Source organism: Sus scrofa, unplaced genomic scaffold, assembly GCF_000003025.6.
Source record: "Sus scrofa isolate TJ Tabasco breed Duroc unplaced genomic scaffold, Sscrofa11.1 Contig490, whole genome shotgun sequence".
In the NCBI taxonomy this organism is placed as follows: Eukaryota; Metazoa; Chordata; class Mammalia; order Artiodactyla; family Suidae; genus Sus; species Sus scrofa.
The window spans coordinates 88775-109224 of NW_018085226.1; the positions used below are offsets into that span (position 1 = coordinate 88775).

Sequence of the window (20450 nt, forward strand, 5' to 3'; positions counted from 1 at the left end):
CTGTCTGGGGGCAGTTCACTCAGTACCGATGCACGTGGGTGCTGCAGGTTTGGGGGGCACTGGGTACAAATGGGCCAAGACACAGAACCTCCTCTGTGCTTAGTGTCCCTGATCTGCAAGCAAGGAAGGAGCAGCTTCCTCCTGTGAGACACTGGGCTTCAGAGAGGGTGGGAAGCCCTGGGCTGGGGAAGCACAGTCTGGGCCGTGGGCCAGTGACCAGCCTCTCAGCCTGGGGCTCTTTCCACCTCTGACCAGGAACCTTCACTGTTAGGGACTCTCACCTGTGATGGTGTGTTCATGAAAAAAATCCTTCTCTGATCTGGGACATGACCTAACATTTCCTCTTGTATCAAAGTCTGACAAAGAGCCGTAAGAGACTCGCTGGAGCTTCTGACCGGCCAGCTGCAGGTTTGGGGTCTTATTCCAGCATCCACACTGCTCTTTCCCTTCATTCTATTGAGTGACTTCAATTTTACTTTAGCTTCCTTTAACTTTGTACTTTTCACAGCAGCATGAACACAGATTGAGCTCACGCTCTGAGTAAGAAAGGCTGGGAGCTCTGATCAGGCCTTTCCAGCACCCACAGCAGGTGTCCCAACCCGCCCCCAGAACTCAATCCATCTGGAAGCGGCGGGGGGGGGGGTGTCACAAGGACAATGTGGGAGAATTCTGGGGCCCATTATCCCAAAAGGAGGAGCCAGGAATCCAGCCCCAGAGAGCGCAGAGAACTCACTAGAACCCCACTCTCATCCTAGAGCAGACGCTGTGATGTCAACACTACTCATCACAGACAAGGCTTCTGAGAAGAAAGCAGACGTGGCTGGTCACCCAGAAGAGTCGTGGGGTGAACTCTTCAGCCTGGCCACCCTCTGCTGCTTCCCTTCTCAGGAGATCAAAGCTGCAGGTGCTTCTTTCCAGCAGGGATGGAGGATGGAATGCACTTTAGAAATCAGGTGTCATCTCAGCCTTGAACGCTGGGGACACCAAACACCCCATCACCTACCTCACCTCATGCCAAAGAGGCACAGAATCCAGCAGGAAACTAGACCCATGAAAAGTTATCCTGTTTCTTCCAAACCCACTTACGACTGAGCAAGCTACCAGGGTGCATGAACTGGAAGAGTTTGCAAAGAAAACTAACTAGGCTAAAATTAAGGTCTGGTATTATCTCGCCCAAAGTAACATCCTTTTCCCACAAAGACTGAGCTCGTTATCCTGAAGAAGACTACGTCACATCCATGACCTCAGTCCGCAGTCACAGACACCTGTAACCCTACAGTTCGCATGACTGATAGCTGTGCTTACACAACCTTGGGGACTCTTGGGGACACACCCCCACAAGGCCTGCAGATCCTCCCTGTCAGGGGGAGGGCAGGGAACTGCATGCAAGGCCCCCAGGCTGCCAGCCCTGCTGCGGGTTATCGTTCACGCTACGTGATGCCCATGAGTTGTTAATACGTTACTTCCCTCATGTTCATGGTTCTGTGCCTTTGAGAGCAGCTGGCAAGCACTTTATAAGCATCAACTCAAGAAATCCTCATGAGACCACAGAGGCCAGGTATTGTTATATCCTTGACAGAGAGAAAACCAGACTGAGGGATTAAGAGCACTCGCTGCCCAAGAGTCAGTCAGTTAACCCACCTACGTGGTGGAGCTGAGTGTCAGAGGAACCTCTCTGATTCCCAAGGCTGTGCTTTTAATCACAGCCACACTGTCTCAGAGGGAGAGTAATCAAGGTTAAAGATTCCCGTGCATGACTACAGGCATTTTTCCCTAGACTTTGTTGTTTAGAAAACCCCAAATCTTACTCGGCTAATATCCAACAGCCTTCACATTCCTGTGCATCTTATTAAGTACCTGAATGTTGAACAAAGTCCCTGGGAAACTGGCCTAAGAACACTTAAAACAGCAGACTTGAGACTCCATGGTCTGCATACACGTCACACATGCCAATCCTCCCTAGTGGTGCCCATGGCAGACACTGCTAGTTGATTACAGCACCTTTCAGACAGAATGTGGATGTGGCTTCATCATTCGGGCACAGCTAAAGGAATAGAGCTGACCAGAAAAAGGCAACATAAGGCCTTGCTGGTTTTATGCAGGGATCCATAAGTGACCGTTACTATGCTCACTTTTGCAAATGGGGGAAGAAATTATAATTAGCTGTAGATCTTTCATTAAGATGATAAAAGTTAACCTAAGATTACAGAAGCAGCAGGATCTGAAAATAAACCTTGGGACTTCAGTGGTCCCTCAGAGCACAAGGATGAGGCAGGGTTATACCTTCTTTTGCTGGTGGCTCCAACAGTGGCCTTAAGACACACTATCACTTATTGCATAGGGAAGATAGTGGTGGTATTATTATGACACAGACCCACCACCTAGAGAGAAAACATAAACAGCTCTAATCAACCATCCACCACACTTGGTTATCTGGGGTGTGGAGGAGGGAGCATTTGAGTTGAATTCATTGTCTAACTTCAGCATCCTATTTAGGGTGCCAAAAATCTCAACATTCCATACGCATGAGGCCAAAGTTCTCAGACTCTCCAGATCAAACACTGAGAAAATCCTCTACTGCTTTTTGAAAAAGCCTCAGGGGGTGTCCTTCTCTCCATGACCACATGGACAGAAGGTGGCCACAGCCCCAGGCAAAGATCTCTGTCAAACATTCCTTCTGGAACCACCTCTCCTGTAATGTGCCAGAAAACTGCTTTGCAACAAGACTGCTGAGTGACTCCACTTCACAAGTGGCCTCAAGTCACAAAACATCTGAGGCCCTGTCTACGCAGAAGGCTGGATGGAGCTCTCACTTCCTCTCCTGCCTCCCCAGGTCCTGCCTCCTACCACGTCTCATGGTCACACACACCTGGACTCCGCTGCTCCGCTGTCCATTCAGACTCCTCACAAACCAGACCTCAGGGGGTTGAGCTGCTCCCCTTGATGAGTGAGAAACGTTCCTACAGCTTTTAGGAACCTGAAGCCCACTATCCTTTACTCGAATGCTCAGTATAAGTGCCTCTTAAGAGCTTATTATTAAAAACAATGCACGCAAAAACCACAACAAAAAAACTTGACCAGGAACAAGACAAGGATGTCCACTCTCGCCACTACTCTTCAACATAGTTCTGGAAGTCCTAGCCACAGCAATCAGAGAAGTAAAAGAAATAAAAGGAATCCAAATTGGAAAGGAAGAAGCAAAACTATCACTTTTTGCAGATGACATGATACTATACCTAGAGAATCCTAAAGACTCTACCAGAAAACTGTTAGAGCTCACCCACGAATTTGGCAAAGTCACAGGATATAAAATCAGTACACAGAAATGGACAGCATTTCTATATACTAACAATGAAAGAGCAGAAAAAGAAATTAGGGAAGCAATCCCGTTTACCATCGCATCCAAAAGAATAAAATACCTGGGAGTAAACCTACCTAAAGAGACAAAAGACCTGTACTCTGAAAACTATAAGACACTGATGAAAGAAATCAAAGATGACACAAATAGGTGGAAAGATATACCATGCTCGTGGATTGGAAGAGTTAATATTATCAAAATGACTATACTACCCAAGGCAATCTACAGAGTCAATGCAATCCCTATCAAATTACCAAGGTCATTTTTCAAAGACCTCAAACAAAATATTTTAAAGTTTGTTTGGAAGCATGAAAGACCCAGAATAGCCAAAGACATCCTGAAAAAGAAAAATGGAGCTGGAGGAATCAGGCTCCCAGACTTCAGACTATACTACAAAGCAACAATCATAAAAACTGCATGGTACTAGCACAAAGACAGAAATATAGATCAGTGGAAAAGGATAGAAAGCCCAGAATTCAACCCGCGCACCTACAGCCAACTCATCTATGACAAAGAAGGCAAGGATATACAATGGAGAAAGGAAAGCTTGTTCAATAAGTGGTGCTGGGAAAACTGGACAGCCACATGGAAAAGAATGAAAGTAGAACACTCCCTAACACCATACACAAAAATGAACTCCAAATGGATTAAAGACCTAGATATAAGGCCAGACACTATCAAACTCCTAGAGGAAAATATAGGCCAAACACTCTCTGACATAAATGACAGCAACATCTTCTCAGATCCACCTATCAGAGTATTGACAATAAAAAGAAAAATAAACAAATGGGACCTAATCAAACTGAAAAGTTTCTGCACAGCAAAAGAAACCCTAAACAACACAAAAAGACAACCCACAGAATGGGAGAAAGTCTTTGCAAGTGAAACGACAGACAAGGGATTATAAACAACCTCTGCAGTTCCATACCAAAAAAACAAACAGGCCTATCCAAAAATGGGCAGAAGATCTAAACAGACAGTTCTCCAAAGAAGACATACAGACGGCCAAAAAACACAAGAAAAGATGTTCAACATCACTCATTATTAGAGAGATGCAAATCAAAACCACTCTGAGGTACCACCTTACACCAGCCAGAATGGCCATCATCCAAAAGTCTACCAACAATAAGTGCTGGAGAGGGTGTGGAGAAAAACGGACACTAGTACATTGTTGGTGGGGTTGTAAATTGCTGCAACCACTGTGGAAAGCAGTATGGAGACGCCTCAGAAAACTAAACATAGAACTACCATTTGATCCAGCAATCCCACCCCTGGGCATCTATCCAGAGAAAACCATGACTCGCAAAGACACATGTACTCCAATGTTCATTGCAGCACTATTTACAATAGCCAAGACATGGAAACAACCTAAATGTCCATCAACAGAGGAGTGGATCCAGAAGATGTGGTACATATACACAATGGAATATTACTCAGCCATTAAAAAGAACAAAATACCAGCATTTTTTGCAACATGGATGGACCTAGAAACTATCATGCTAAGGGAAGTCAGCCATACAATGAGACACCAACATCCAATGCTTCCACTGACATGGTGGAATCTGAAAAAAGAACAGACTGAACTTCTTTGCCGAACAGATGCTGACTCACAGACATTGAAAAACTTATGGTCTCTGGAGGAGACAGTTTGGGGGGTGGGGGATGTGCTTGGGCTGTGGGATGGAAGTCCTGTGAAATCAGATTGTCATGATCATTATACAACTACAGATGTGATAAATTCATTTGAGTAAAAAAAAAAAAAAAGAGAGATTATTAAAAACAATGCACGCAAATACCACAACAAAAAACTCCTTTGTCTTGATTAATTTAGAGTATTCCACTTAATAGGTATAGAAAACTATGGGACTCAAAAGGCTTTTCTTCTTGGCTTGGCTTCCAGAAAGTTAAGTTGGTATTAATTTGCAGGAACTATCCATGGTTGAGGTTTTGGATACAAACATCTTCCTTTTTTACTTTTTGGCAATCATCCACAGACCTTTAAAAATCATGTAACAATTCTAGTCTCATGCTTTTTGGTTTTCATAATGACGAAATGTGTTGGTGCATTAATAATGAATTTCAGCCTTTCTGATTACCTGTAGACTAGAAATGATGATATTCCAAATCTAGGCAGTCAAACGGAGTAATAGATTACATGTGTGCTGAACAGACACCATCCCCCACCCCCAGGGCCTCCCAAGGGGATTATTCTCAGCATCCATTTCTATGACCAGCCTTGGGGAGGGAGGACCACAAACACTGTGGCATTAACACCAATTATTGGCGACAACAAAGAGCAAACCTAAAAAGAACAGGGCTTATCTTTTCAAAACATTTAGCAACTGCAACTAATTTGCCATCTTTCGACCATATAAAATAATTTATTTTTCAAATATATCACTTCTAACATATATTTCCTGATGCCTCCTCTCCTTTATCTAGTCTTTCTTTCCTTTATATTTCTAGTAACTTCAGGGGAAGAAAAATTCCCTTATTTTCCTCCTACATTAGTTCCAACAGGATAAAATATTTTTTTTTTCTAGAGAGATGTTTACTGAGTGGCACCTCTGTTCGGATGTGTATCATGAACAAGACAGAAATGTTTCCTGTCCTCACGGTGCTCACATTCGTCCTTGTGCTAAAATGCAAAGCTGCAGCTCACCAGGCACCAGCTCCATGTGCCATAAGAGCCACACTGACTCCCAGTGGCCATGATATTCAGTTACCTAAAGTTCACTTGGTGAGAAATTCCAGAAGACAGAACCTGCAGGATTTCAGGGATCTGGTTAATTATGGCATAAATGGAAGCCAGCCTGCATCTCCATCCCACCCCGAGAGCCCAGGTACTCACTTGTGCATTCCAGGCGTTTCACATCTCGTGATGTCTCTAAGAAATATCTCCGAAGAACAAAGAAGATGATGCCAAGTGGAATCAGGGGTATCACAGTCCAAGGAATCACCACCACCATCACGCCCACCACACCCATCACAAGAAGAAATGTCTGAAATAGGAAACACAGATACAGAGGCCTCTCTATCAAGGATTCTTTGCAAAGATAAACTTTAATGGTTTAGTGAGGATTAAACTTCTTTCCTCAAAAGACTTGTTGGAATGGTAGGGAATGTTTTACCATCAAAGAAATAAAATTATAGGTGGTCCTCATGATATACGTGCATCAAAAACTCTGATAAGATCTTTCTAGGTATTAACTCTTTGATACACAAGGGGCCTATGAAGCAGGCATTGCTATTTTTAACAGAGGAGAATATTTGAGGCTCAGAGAGTAGGGCTTGAATCCCAATTATCAGGAGTTAGCAGGTGTCAGTAGGTAGATGACCACGCAGGTAGCATAGATGAGGGATCCAGAAGCCTCTGCCATAGGTGTAGGGATAAAGAAGTGGCTAATTATAAATTTAGTGACCAGAAAGGTAGGAAAAAGTCACATGTTGACCTTTGGAAGTAGGAACTCCTTTTCTTGGTCTTCTATCCATAGTTAACATTTACTGAGTGCGGACTGTGTACAGGGCCACACGTTCAATACTTCACACCTATTACTCCTCACAGCAGCACTACTGAGTAACAGTATGGTCTCATTTTACAAATGGAAATACTGAGGCACAGGGAGAGGAAAAGCAATGTGGTGGAGACGGCAAAGCATAAGTCACAGAGCCAGGGAGCCCAGGTTATGAGCCACTGTGACATACTTAAGTTCGCCCCACCATGTAAGCCAGCCTTCTATCATTATGCTAAATATCTAAATGTCCATTTCAAAGGCTAATGGTGATTTAACAGCAGATGCCATTTACCAGGTGATTACTGCATACCAGGCACTGTGCCAAGAGGTCTTAAGTGAACATTAAGTGAGCATTCACTTAATCATGACCTCATCTCACGAGGTGATTTTAAATCTCAGGAAATGACCTTGATCTAAAAATACAGCAGGAAGAATAGAAACCTAAGCCACTGGTTGATGCTGACTTAAGTATCCATCTTTATCAGGAAAAGTATGACACATGGTGCACAGCTTCAGGTGAGGGGAACTCAAGCGACACTCAGTGTCCCCGTGCTATGAAAGCGGGGTGGGTTGCTGGGGATGGGCTGATTCACTCAGCCTGGGCCAAGGCCTCTGCAGTTTATGATCCCAGATGGATATAAATCCATGACCATCTGGACAAGGTGCAGAGCACTGGGCAAACACAGGAAAGAATATCTGAATGCTTTTCTTAGAGGATTTCTTAGAGGGAAGTGTGGCATGAGTAACGTGCAGAGAGTAATCACAGGTCAAAGAAGTTTTGACCAAGAAAGAGCTGAGTTAGGAAGGTTAAGAGGCTTTTCCTACTTAACACTGGTTGTTCTGGGTCCTCTCAGCACCAGCACCTGCATCCTGACCTCACCAGCCCAGGGCCTTCCTACCTCATCACCCAGGGCAGCTGGCCCCAGTCACATCTCTGAGGGATGGGCTAGCAGGGAAACTTCCAGAACTGTGACTTTGTGGCCAGGAGCCCTTGTAAACTAAACTGCATTATCTGGATGGAGACCCCTTTGCTTTTCCTGTTTCTCCCAGGCTCTGATGTGGTATTGATATAAAACTCAGAGTGAAGAGGAACAGAATTCTGAAGGAACAAGTTCCAACCATAAGTGGAGATAGAGCTGTCCGACCTCTCTCCTGTTATACATACACCTGTACGATTTCTTACAGCTCCTGGATTAACTGACACTCCCACCCTGCTATACCCTTCATGCTCATGGGAGGGGTCTTTCTGGTTGCTTCTGCATCTGGTCTTAAGTAAAGTCACTTGGCTTGCCATCATTAGTTGACAAGAAAAAAAACTTAATGAAATGTCAATTATGAAAAAAATCCAAGTTATAGTTTTTTTAGCAGATTCCCATCATTTGATTGGAAAATCACCAGTTTCAATAATCTGGCTCTCTCCAGGTGAGAGCCTTTTATGACTAACCTGCCCTGGCAGGTTACCTGGGAAGCAGACCTAAGATCAAAATGAAGAGCTCTATCCTGGCCTGGAAACTTCCACATGCTGCAGGCACAGCCAAGAAGAAGCAGAGCTCCATGGGAGCTCTGTCAGTGTTTTTCCTTGGTAGCCATAAGGACCAGCGGGTAACTGTTGCTCTCAGAAGCTCCCTAGTTAGGTTAAGTCCGTTAGATTTCATGGCCCTAAATTCTGAAGCAGTTCAAAGAGGCTTTCTGCAAGAGTTTTGTCTCTACTTGTAGGTCATACTATAGCCAGCCTCATAGTGGACTGGGCATTACAAAAACAAGGGAAGTAAAACACAATGTATGGGTTTACAGTTATATGTATCTGTGTATATACATTTGTGAATCTTTTACTGCCAGCTGTCTCCAATCTATCTAAGCAAAGAGCCAATTCTCTGAAGGAAACAGAAAATTCTGGTGCACGACAAATATCTGTTCCTTGAAGCCAATCTCATTTCTTCCTTCCACACTCCCAGGAATTCCAAGGAGCATAACCCAGGCTACACACTCAATTCTCCCCGCCCATATCTAATTGGAATGCAGGCTCATCTGACGGCCCACCTCCCCATGGCCAGTGCCTCTGTACCTCTGTCACACTATGTCGCAGAGACAATGATGGGGGAGAAAGAAACATGGTGACCCAGAAGCAAGTGACCGAAGTCCTAAAGTATCAAGAAATAAAGGCCATCATTACGCTCCTGTGCTTACAGCCTACTTGGAGCATAGCATTTGGGAATTCTATCCAAATTCTATGAATCCACATGAAGAAATACAAAAAAAAAAAAATTGTTGGATGAAATATTTCACCTGAGAGTATATACTGATTTACCACAATTCAGAATAATTCTTTAGTTTGCAGAGAATGAAAACCTAAACCTGGAATGGAAGTTCCATTAGCCAGGTGTTGCGCTGAGATGGGGCTTAGGGCCAACCTTCTTGGATATTAGCAGGGAGGGTAAGGCCCTACACCTACTCTCAATCATAGTGAAAACTGGAATATACCAACAACAATAAAGGGATGCTGGTGGGAATTAAATGAGATCATGTAGGTAAAGTGCTTACCAGCTCATACATAACAAACTGAAACTCTAAGTCCATTACGACTAAGTCCATGGACCCAAAGAATCTTAAGAAGCTCAAGAAGTTGGACCCTAAGAGGCCACTCATTCAAACCACTGGCACAGCTTATATCATATAAGGACTTATCAAAGCAGGTGCTATTTTTCTTAGATGATGTCCTATACAGCAAAGTGACTGTGGCTTTTCTCTGGTCAAAGCAAAAATAGCATCTCAAGTCTATTTTGATTGAAGATGCAGTTTTAAAATAATATGGCCTATAAACCTCATGCCTACTATAATTTTTGTCCTCTCTGCATTTTCTTCCCAACTCTAGGCCTTCCAAAGATTGATAACCCTAAAGAAATGAAGGCACATCAAAATTTTTTGAGATGTTTCTTTTCTTATTCCATATCCTGTTTCAGGTTTTGCTTTTTCTTGGTGAAGACTTCCTGTTGTAAAACCACTAGGCTTTTATGAGAGACTAAAGGGAAAAGTGTGGAATCAGTTTTTCTGAGTCAACAAAACCAACACAGTTATTCAATACAGTCCAAAGAGGAGATCAATTTGACCTTTTCTATATCATGCACCATGAACTGGTGTGATGCTATCAAGGGAAGTACAAAAGCTAGATTTCACACACTAGTGAATCCCAGGAAATCCACCTGGGTCCACTGCAGGTCAGCCTTCCTGGTGCAGACAAGCAGCCTGGTTAGGACGTCAGGATGACTAAGGCAGAGGACCTTGTCACCACCACCTGAGGAAGGGAGTGTGATGAGCACCTCTCATCTTCAGGAAGGGTGCTGTCCTGTGAAGCTGTTTCTGACAAACCTTGCTGGCATCTAAATGAATTATTAATAAGGTAGATGCAAAAACAGTAAAGAAAATAATTCTTGTGAAAAATGCTAACAGTTTTGCTTAAAAACCTGCCCACTCAAAAAACCTGGAAAAGACAACACTGCTTTATTGCTAGAGGCCATGGCAAGTTTTTTCATAATATGGAAGAAATTTGACAATTCTCTAGATCCAGCCAATGAGCAAGAAAGTAATGACTTGGGACTCAGTTACAATATAATGATTTGGGACTCAGTTACAGCTTGACTTTCTCTGTTGCAATCACACTAAATGGTGGGAGGTTCATAGGTGGAATCAAGATGGCAGAGATGAGTAAGATGTGGCTCTTGCCTTCACCCACACACATAAAAAATAAAAATCTACATGTAGAACAATTCACACAGAACACCTACTAAACGCTGGCAGAAGACCTTAAACCTCCAAAAAGAGCAAGAAACCCTCCACATAACTGGGTAGAACAAAAGGGGAAAAAAAAGAGAGAGAGAGAGATAAGGAATCTGGATGGGACTAGCACTCTTGAGAGGGCTGAGAAAGGGGAAAGGAGCACACACCCTGGGAAGCCACCTAACTGACAGGGAGATCAGCTAAAATGGAGGGACCTCAAAGCCACAGAGAAAAGTGCAGCAACTGGACTGAAGAGGGCAAAATAGAGACAGAGCCACAAAGACCATCAGTACCACCCCCCAGGACACCACGGTTTGAGATGCTCGGGTTTGGGCTGGGTGCTGAGACTCAGGCTCTAGAGGTCAGTTCCAGGGAAAGGACTAGGGTTGCCAATGTGGAGACAGCCTGAGGAAGCTAGGGAGTGGAGCACCACAGCCAAGGGAGCCCAGGAGGAGGTCTGGGCCCACAGGAGAGGCAAGGTGCCATTGTTAGGGAACACAAGAGGAGTAGGGGTGGACCACCACAGAAATATCTTTCTCTGCACATGCATGGGCACTCAGAGGGCAGGGCTAGGGGTGGCAAGGTGCCTCTTGTGCAGGCTATGTGCAATGGCCCCTCTTGCTCTGGCTATGAGTGGCAATACCTCATGTGTGGGCTAAGCAGGATGGGGTGCTTCTTGTGTGGTCTACAGGCAGTGGGGGCAAAACACCACAGTTATCTCTGACTCTAGAGGCCATGGCCCATCACCACTAGGTGTCCATGAGCAGGCACCACCTGTGGCCCCAGTCACCTTAGAAGTTGGCACAGGTAAGCACAATGCAACCAAGTACCACCCTCTATTGCTCTCACTCACCTGGGAATGAACACACCCTACTGCTGCCACTGCCACATGATCCAGGCTCTGCCTAAATGTGCCTGAGGCTCACTGCCACTTCCCAGGGCCCTGCAACTAGGAGCAGCATGTGCCACCTTCCTGGGGGTCCTTCCTACAGTCAAGGGCCCAGCAACCAGGCACTGACTACTAGCCATGCCCATGGCCTTCTTCTCCCCCAGTGCACACGCAGCAACCTATCAAAGGGATAACAGCCTGCTCACACTGAGGAAAGAGACAGCAAGTATCCAAACGCTCATATCAAAAATAAGTAGTAAGCCCTCACAAAATACCCAGGAGTACTCTTGCACATAAACAGCCCTCCAAAACCACAGTACTTGATTTCCCTAAACTCACAGAAAGAGAAAAATTAAGCAAAATGAAGACTCTCAGAAACCATTCTCAGTTAAAAAAAAAAAAAGGAAAATTCACCTGCAGGAGCAAATAATGAAACAGATCTCTGTAGTCTAACAGACACTGAGTTCAAAAAGGAGACAGTGAAAATACTGAAGGAATTAAGAATGATTTTGAAGGAATTAAGAGAGGATATGAACAGTAATGCACATTATGTTAGAAAGGACCTAGATAATATAAGGAGCCAAGATAAATTAGAAAACTCATTTACAGGAGTTCCCGTCGTGGCGCAGTGGTTAACGAATCCGACTAGGAACCATGAGGTTGCGGGTTCGGTCCCTGCCCCTGCGCAGTGGGTTAACGATCTGGCGTTGCCGTGAGCTGTGGTGTAGGTTGCGGACGCGGCTCGGATCCCGCGTTGCTGTGGCTCTGGCGTAGGCCAGCAGCTACAGCTCTGATTAGACCCCTAGCCTGGGAACCTCCATATGCCACAGGAGCAGAACAAGAAATAGCAAAAAAAAAAAAAAGAAAAGAAAAAAGAAAATTCATTTACAGATCCACAAACTGAGTTAAAGACATTGGAGAGCAGAGTGAATAATGCAGTGGAACAAATTAGTGACTTGGAGGATAGAATAATGGAAATCACCCAATCAGGACAGCAGATGGAAAACAACTGAAAAAACATGAAAGCAACATAAGAGATCTATGGGATAATATAAAGCAGACCAATCTATGCAAAAGAGGGATTCCAAAAGGAGAAGACAAAGAAAAGGGGATTGAACTTATATTTGAAGAAATTATGGCTGAAAACTTTCCAAATCTAAAGGAAACAGATATCAAGATACAGGAAGCACAGATGGGCCCAAACAGGTTCAACCCAAACAGGCACACCAAGACTTATTACAATAAAAAAAGGCAAAAGCTAAAGAAAAAGAGAGGATTCTAAAGGCAGCAAGAGAAAAACAAAGAGTTAATTATAAAGGAACCCCATAAGGCTATCAGCTGATTTCTCTACAGAAACATTACAGGTCAGAAGAGAGTGGCAGGATATATTCAAATTTCTAAAAGGGAAAAAAATGCGCAGTCTAGAATACTCTACCCAACAAGAATATCATTTAAAATAGAAGAATAAAGAATTTCTCCAACAAACAAAAAATGACAGAGTGCAACAATACTTAACACCTTCTAAAAGAAATACTGAAAGGGCTCCTCTAAATAAAAAAGTAAGAAGAAATAGGATATAAGGCATCACAACTGGAACGTAATCACATAAACAAGACAGTATACAAAACTAAAAGGGAGAAAAAAAAACCCTATTATAAAAATGACAATAAACACAAGGAAGCGGAAAAGGATAAACATGAAGATGCTAAAAAAAAAGGACATCAAAGTCATAAAATGTGGGGAAGGAAAGTAAAAAAATCTAGACTATTGTTTTTTTCCTAGAATGAGTTGAAGCCTATATGACTATCAGGCAAAAGCAAGCAGATATAGGAAGGGGTTAACATACTTGAAAAACAGGGCAACCGCAAATCAAAACCAAACAATACATTCACAAACACTAAAAAGAACAGGGCACAAGCATAAAATAAAAGGAAATCATCTAAACAAAAAGAGAAAGAACAAATGAGAAACATAAAATCAACTGGAAAACAAGGTTTAAAATGGCAATAAATACACATGTATCAATAATTACCTTAAAATGTCAATGGACTGAATGCTCCAATCAAAAGACAGAGCAGCGGACTGTACAAAAAACCAAGAACCCACAACATGTTTCCTGTAAGAAACTAACCTTAGGACAAAGGACATATATAAATTGAAAATGAGGGGGTGGAAAAAGATTTTCATGTGAATGAAAAAGACAAGCAAGCAGGAGTTGCAATAATCATATCTGACAAAATAGACTTTAACATGAAGGCCAAAAAGAAAGATAAAGGAGGACACTATTTAATGATAAAATGATTGAGTCAAGAAGAGTATATTACAATCATCAGTACATATGCCCCTAATATAGGAGCACCCAAATACATACAACAAATACTAACAGATATCAGAGGAGAAATTGATGGGAATACAATAATAGTAGGAGACTTTAACACCCCATTCACATAAATGGACAGGTTCTCTAGACAGAAAAGCAATGAGGCAACAGATATCCAAAATGACACAATAGAAAAGTTAGACTTAATTGATATTTTCAGGACATTACATCAAAAAAAGAAAAAAACAAAATATACAGTCTTCTCAAGTACACATGGAACATTCTTAATAACTGACCACATACTGGGGCACAAAACTAACCTCAACAAATTTAAGATACAGAAATTATCTCAAGTATCATCTCTGAACATAACGGCATGAAACTAGAAATCAACCATAGAAAAAGAAATTTAAAAGAAAACTAACTACATGGAGACTAAACAACATACTACTAAAAAAAAAAAAAAAAATGGGCCGATGAGGAAATCAAAAGGGAAATTAAAAAATACCTCGAGAAAAATGATAATGAAAACACAACCATTCAAAATCTACGGGATGCTGCAAAACCACTGCTTAGAGGAAAGTTCATAGCAATACAGGCCTTCCTCAAAAAAGACGAAAAATCTCAAATCAACAACTTAAACCCACCACTTAAATGAATTAGAAAAAGAAGAACACACAAAACTTAAAGTCAGCAGAAGGAAGGAAAGCACAAAAGATCAGAGAGGAAATAAATAAAATAGAGATCCAAAAAAAATTAGAGAAAAAAAATCAATAAAACTAAGAGCTGGTTCTTTGAAAGGGTAAACAAAATTGACAAACCTCTAGCCAGACTCACCAAGAAGAGGAGAGAAAGAACTCAAACAAAATGAGAAATGACAAAGTAGAAATCTCAACAGATGCTGCAGAAATACAAAAAACATAAAACTATCAACAATTATATGCCAACAAATTTGACAACCTAGAAGAAATAGACACTCTCTAGAGACATAGAGCCCACCAAAACCAAATCAACAAGAAACACATCAACTGAACAGACAGAGCACTAGAAATGAAATTGAACATATAATTAAACACTCCCTACAAACAAAAGTCCAGGACCAGATGGCGGCTTTGCAGGCAAATTCCACCAAACATACAAAGAGGAACTTACACCCATTCTCTTTAAACTTCTCCAAAAGGTTGAGAAGAAAGAATAATTCCAAAGACATTCTATGAAGCCACAATCACCCTAATCCCAAAACTGGACACTACCAAAAAAGAAAATTACAGGCCAATATTGCTTTGATGAATATAGATGCAAAGATTCTCAACAAAATTTTAGTCAACTGAATCCAAAAACAGAAAAAACGTCATTCACCATGACCAGCTGCAATTCATTCATCCCACGTTCACAAGGGCGTCTCTCCCTGTGGGATGAACACTGTATCTCATATCGCAGATTAACACACTCCTTCCACAAGCACCATCTGAGGACAAGGCCCTGTTGGCCTCCTGGGCATTTGCCTTCCCAGTTGCTTACAGTCCTGTAGGAATTCCTAGGTACCTAACTACATGTTACTCTAACCTTAATTCCAAGGGATTCGTTCCCAATAGGCTCTGTGAAGCTTGTGCCAAAGAACATGCTGTCTATAAACATCAATAAAAAGGGATTCGTCTTACTTTATGCAAATAACTAAGCCATCCATACTTTGGCTCACTCCAGTCTTATATGATTCCTCACTTGCCTGCTCTCATACTTATTTTAGGCATAATGTGAAGTATATATTTAAACACAAAGTCAATCAGTAGATAGTATTTTTATTGTTTACAGTATTAAAATATGAAATTGGGATCATTAAGGTTGCTAATATCACAGAAGAATTTCAAAAATTTTAATTCTGCTGTCAGATTCTTAAGAATTCTATTTCAAACTGTGATAAATACACATAGTCCAGATTTCCTTAAATTATTGCTCATTCTGCAGAAGGTACAACTAAAGTGCAATAAACACAGCAAGATTCACTTCCTGGCAAGAAAACAAGGCAAGATTTCCTTATGATTTAGAGAGAGAAAAAAATAGCTTGTTTTTGATCAGTATGCTGTTTACTGATGTGTGGGTAGGAGAGATCTTTGCATCTATTAATTCTGCAGACATATGAAATTTAAAAAATAATCTTTCAATGAAAAGACTATCACATGGACTGTGCTGCTGGCTAACACAAGATTCTCATGGAGGCAGTAAAATCCTGATCTGACTACACAAATCTTTGAAAGGATCAAGAAATAAAATATAACCTCTATCAAACCCGTATTCATTACACATCAATTACAGGATAAATTGATGCAAAAAGAAAAACGTGGAAGGCTTTTAACCATAAGCTCCTAAGCCTAAAAGCAACCAATGATTAATATTGAGACTGCAGGTGTAAGCTGTTATGGTACCTTGCAAGTCTCAGGGAGTTCAGAGATCAGCTCTGGTCCCCAAATCCCTCCTTTATCACTTCTGTTCCCTTTGACATCAGCCAACTCAGTTAATTCTGTTAAATCAGAACATTATAGAACATTGGTGTGTCATATCTCTATGATGAGATCTATACAAACCTTGAGACTCAGCTTTTCTCATCCTATCCCTTCCTTGGGATACACTAATCGCGTCCTTCCTGCCTTGGATCTCTTCACAACCTCATTAGCTCAGGGACATGTGTATTCTTCAATTAGCTCCCAACTGAGAGTCATAATCAACTCGACTGAAAAGTGAATGGTGGCATTTGGTTTACAGCAGAAAGCATCAGGGGAAAATATAATGCACATGTTCTGCCTATCTCATTGATCAGTGGCTTCCTTTCTACCCTTTGTCAGGGTTTAAGCTTACTAAAAAATTCAAAACTGCAGTCCATCTATTTGCTACTTTTATAAAGCACACCTTAAAAATAACACCATAGAAAAGAGGAGATGAAACATTGAAAATGGTACTCCTTAAAAACACTAATGAAAAGAAAACTGGAGTATCTATCTACACCACTATGAACATGAAGTTAGAAAGGATTCTTAGAAATAAATAAAAACATTGCATATGAATAAAGGGCCAATTTATCCAGAGGATATTTTTTAAAATCTAAATTTATATAATCCTAATAACATAGCTTCAAATATATTTTCAAATAACATAAAGGAAAATATGACAGAACTCAGGAGAAATAGGCAATTCCATGTTCATAGCGGGAGATTTAAATTCGCCCCCAAAACTGATAAAAATCAATAGGGACATAGATGATTGTGAAAACATGATCAATAAACTTGAAATAAATAGGAAATACACAATACTGCTGTGAATAACTACATAACACATTCTTTTCAATTGTATTATAACTATACTAATGCAAGAATCAACAAACTTCAAAGATCAGAAATTGTACAGAACATATTCTAACCTACATGGAATTAACAAGTAATTGGTAACAAAAAGGTAACTAGAAAGTTAATAAGTATTTAGAAGCTCAATAAAACACTTGAAAATATCACCTAGTTCAAAATTACAATAAATTAGAAAGTATTCTGACTTAAAATGAAAATCTACTAATATTAAAATTTGAGGGCTGCAAATTGAAGCTGTGCTTAGAAGTAAATTTACAGCTTTTAACGTATTTTTAGAAGGCTTCAGAGGATACATGGGGAATCTCTAAACTTCCACTTAATTTTGCTGTGAACTGACAAAATTCCCTAGCAAAAAATAAAGTCATACCAAAAAAAAAAGCTAAAAGTTGAGGGTTTTTAAATCCACATTAAAACAGGAGAAAAACAAAAAACTGCAGCATATTAAAATATGTAAAAGAATGGAAATAAGTAAAAAGTAGACACAGATGCAATGGAAAACCAACTTCTATGTGGAAAAAAACAAACACAGGAGTTCCCTCCATGGCTCAGTGGTTAACAAATCCGACTAGGAACCATGAGGTTGTGAGTATGATCCCTGGCCTCGCTCAGTGGATTAAGGTTACGGCATTGCTGTGAGCTGTGGTGTAGGTCGCAGACATGGCTCAGATCTGGTGTTGCTGTGGCTCTGGCGTAGGCCAGCAGCAACAGCTCCGATTAGACCCCTAGCCTGGGAACTTCCATATACCGTGGGTGTAGCCCTGGAAAATACAAAAAAGACCAAAAAAAAAAGAAACACAAAAGAAAACAACAAACATAAAGCATGGTTCTTTGAAAGTATCAGTGAAATGTAAAAAGAAAAAAAAATGGAGAAATCACCATTAACTTGAATTAAAACCAGATAACAAGAGACACTAGTGGCATTAAAAAGAGAAAATAATATACACTGTGCTAATAAATGTTTAAATGTTCATGCAAAGGACAAATATCTTGAAAATGACATATAAGGATTGACATAATGAGACAGAGATAATCTGAATAATTTCATATTGATTTAAGAACTTAAATCTGTAATCCTTAAATTTCCCACAGAAAAGATTTTGGGCCCAGAGGGCTTCACCAAATACATTCTGTGAAAAAGTCTTACCACACTCATCCAGGGAATTTGAGTCCAGCATTACTAGCATATAAAACCCAGATAAAGACATTAAAGACAAATTACAAACCAACCATCTCAGGAACATCAAACAACATACCAATAAACTGAATCTAACAATATAAAAAAGAGAATATTTCACAATCAGTCTTGGCTAGGCAAGTCCAAAATCCAAAGGGCGGGCTGTTAGAAAGGACGGGATGGGGGTGGCTCTTGGGCAGGAGCTGATGCTGTTCATCCACCGATTTCGAGAAGCCTGAGATCTCAAGACCTTTCAGCTGACAGAACTGTGCCCACATAGACTATCTAGGATGATCACTCTTACTTAAAGTCAACTGATTATGGACTTTAGTCACATCTACAAAATACCTGTACAGCAATGCCTTGATTCTTTTTGTTTGAATAACTGGGAAATGTAACCTGATCAATTTGACACATAAAAACGGGAGTTCCCATTGTGGCGCAGTGGTTAACGAATCCGACTAGGAACCATGAGGTTGCGGGTTCGGTCCCTGCCCTTGCTCAGTGGGTTAACGATCCGGCGTTGCCGTGAGCTGTGGTGTAGGTTGCAGATGCGGCTCGGATCCTGCGTTGCTGTGCCTCTGGCGTAGGCCGATGGCTACAGCTCCGATTAGACCCCTAGGCTGGGAACCTCCAAATGCCTCGGAAGCGGCCCAAAGAAATAGCAAAAAAAAAAAAAAAAGACCATCACAAAATGGAAACATTTCCTATGTATTTTCATGAGGCCTGCATAATTTTTTTTCTTTTTCTGCTTTTTAGGGCCGCACTTGTAGAATATGGAGATTCCCAGGCTAGGAGTCCAATAGGAGCTACAGCTGCTGGCCTTCGCCACAGCCACAGTAACATCAGATCTGAGACACATCTGTGACCTACACCACAGCTCATGGCAATGCCAGATCCTTAACCCACTGAGTGATTCCAAGGATCAGACCGGCAACCTCATGGTTCCTAGTTGGATTTGTTTCCACTGCACCATGACAGGAATTCCATGGCCTGTCTAATTCTGATACCAAAACCAGCTGACAAAATATTTCCAGAAAAGCAAATTACAGGAGTTCCCACTGTGGCACAGTGGGTTGAGGATCTGGCATTGCTCTAGCTGTGGCACAGGTCAAAACTCCAGCTTGGAATTGATCCCTGGCCTGGGAAATTCCATATGCCACAGATGTGGCCAAAAAAGGAAAAAAACAACAACCAAACAAAACCAAAAAACAAGAAAAACAAATTATGAGCCATTATCCTTGATAAACAATAGATACAAAAATTCTTGATAAAGTATTAACAAATTACATAAAATGATACATTAAAAGAAAAAGAAAAAAGATGCTGTATTATGACAAAATGGAGTTTATTCCAGGAATCTAAGTTTAACCTCAAGCACTAATCACTATAATTCACATTAAAAGAGTATAGGTGAATAATCACATCATTATCTAAAGAAATATAGAAAAATATATGTCCATTTTCAATACCTATTCTTGATTTTTTTTAAAAAAGTAAAATTCTTGTCAATTGAGGAATTAAAGGAAACGTTTTCAATCTAATGACAGAGAGCTACCTAGAAAGTCTCAGTAAACATCATCTGCAATGTAAAAATACTGCAAGATTTTGATGAGTACAGGAATATCTTATCTTGTAGTTCCCGTTGTGGCTCAGCAGTTAACGAATCTGACTACCATCCAGGCGGACGCAGATTTGATCCCTGGCCTTGCTCAGTGGGTTAAGGATCCAGTGTTGCTGTTAGCTGTGGTATAGGTCACAGACGCGGCTTGGATCCTGCATGGCTGTGGCTGTGGTGCAGGCCAGCAGCTACAGCTTTGATTTGACCCCTAGCCTGGGACCCTCCATATGCCACAGGTGAGGCCCTAAAAGCAAAAAAAAAACAAAACAAAGATTATCTTATCTCATCAGTTCTATTCCATGATGTACTAGAGGCTCTAGCTACAACAATTCAAAAGTCATAAATGTTGGAAATGAAGAAGTAAAACTATCATTATTTACAACTGACATGACTGTATATATACAAAATCCTACAGAATTTTTAAAAACACCACCAGCAACTCC

General features: G+C 41.2%; 1 protein-coding gene across 2 annotated transcripts in view; it reads right to left on the minus strand.

The window, feature by feature from the left end:
• Positions 1 to 20450, minus strand: part of LOC100518860 (multidrug resistance-associated protein 4-like) — a 168193-nt gene that overhangs the window by 67673 nt on the left and 80070 nt on the right. For both annotated transcript variants that reach the window (XM_021082087.1, XM_021082086.1), the window contains one exon: positions 6210 to 6360. In XM_021082087.1, coding sequence (XP_020937746.1) covers positions 6210 to 6360 — 151 coding nt within the window. The remainder of the gene's footprint in view (positions 1 to 6209; positions 6361 to 20450) is intronic.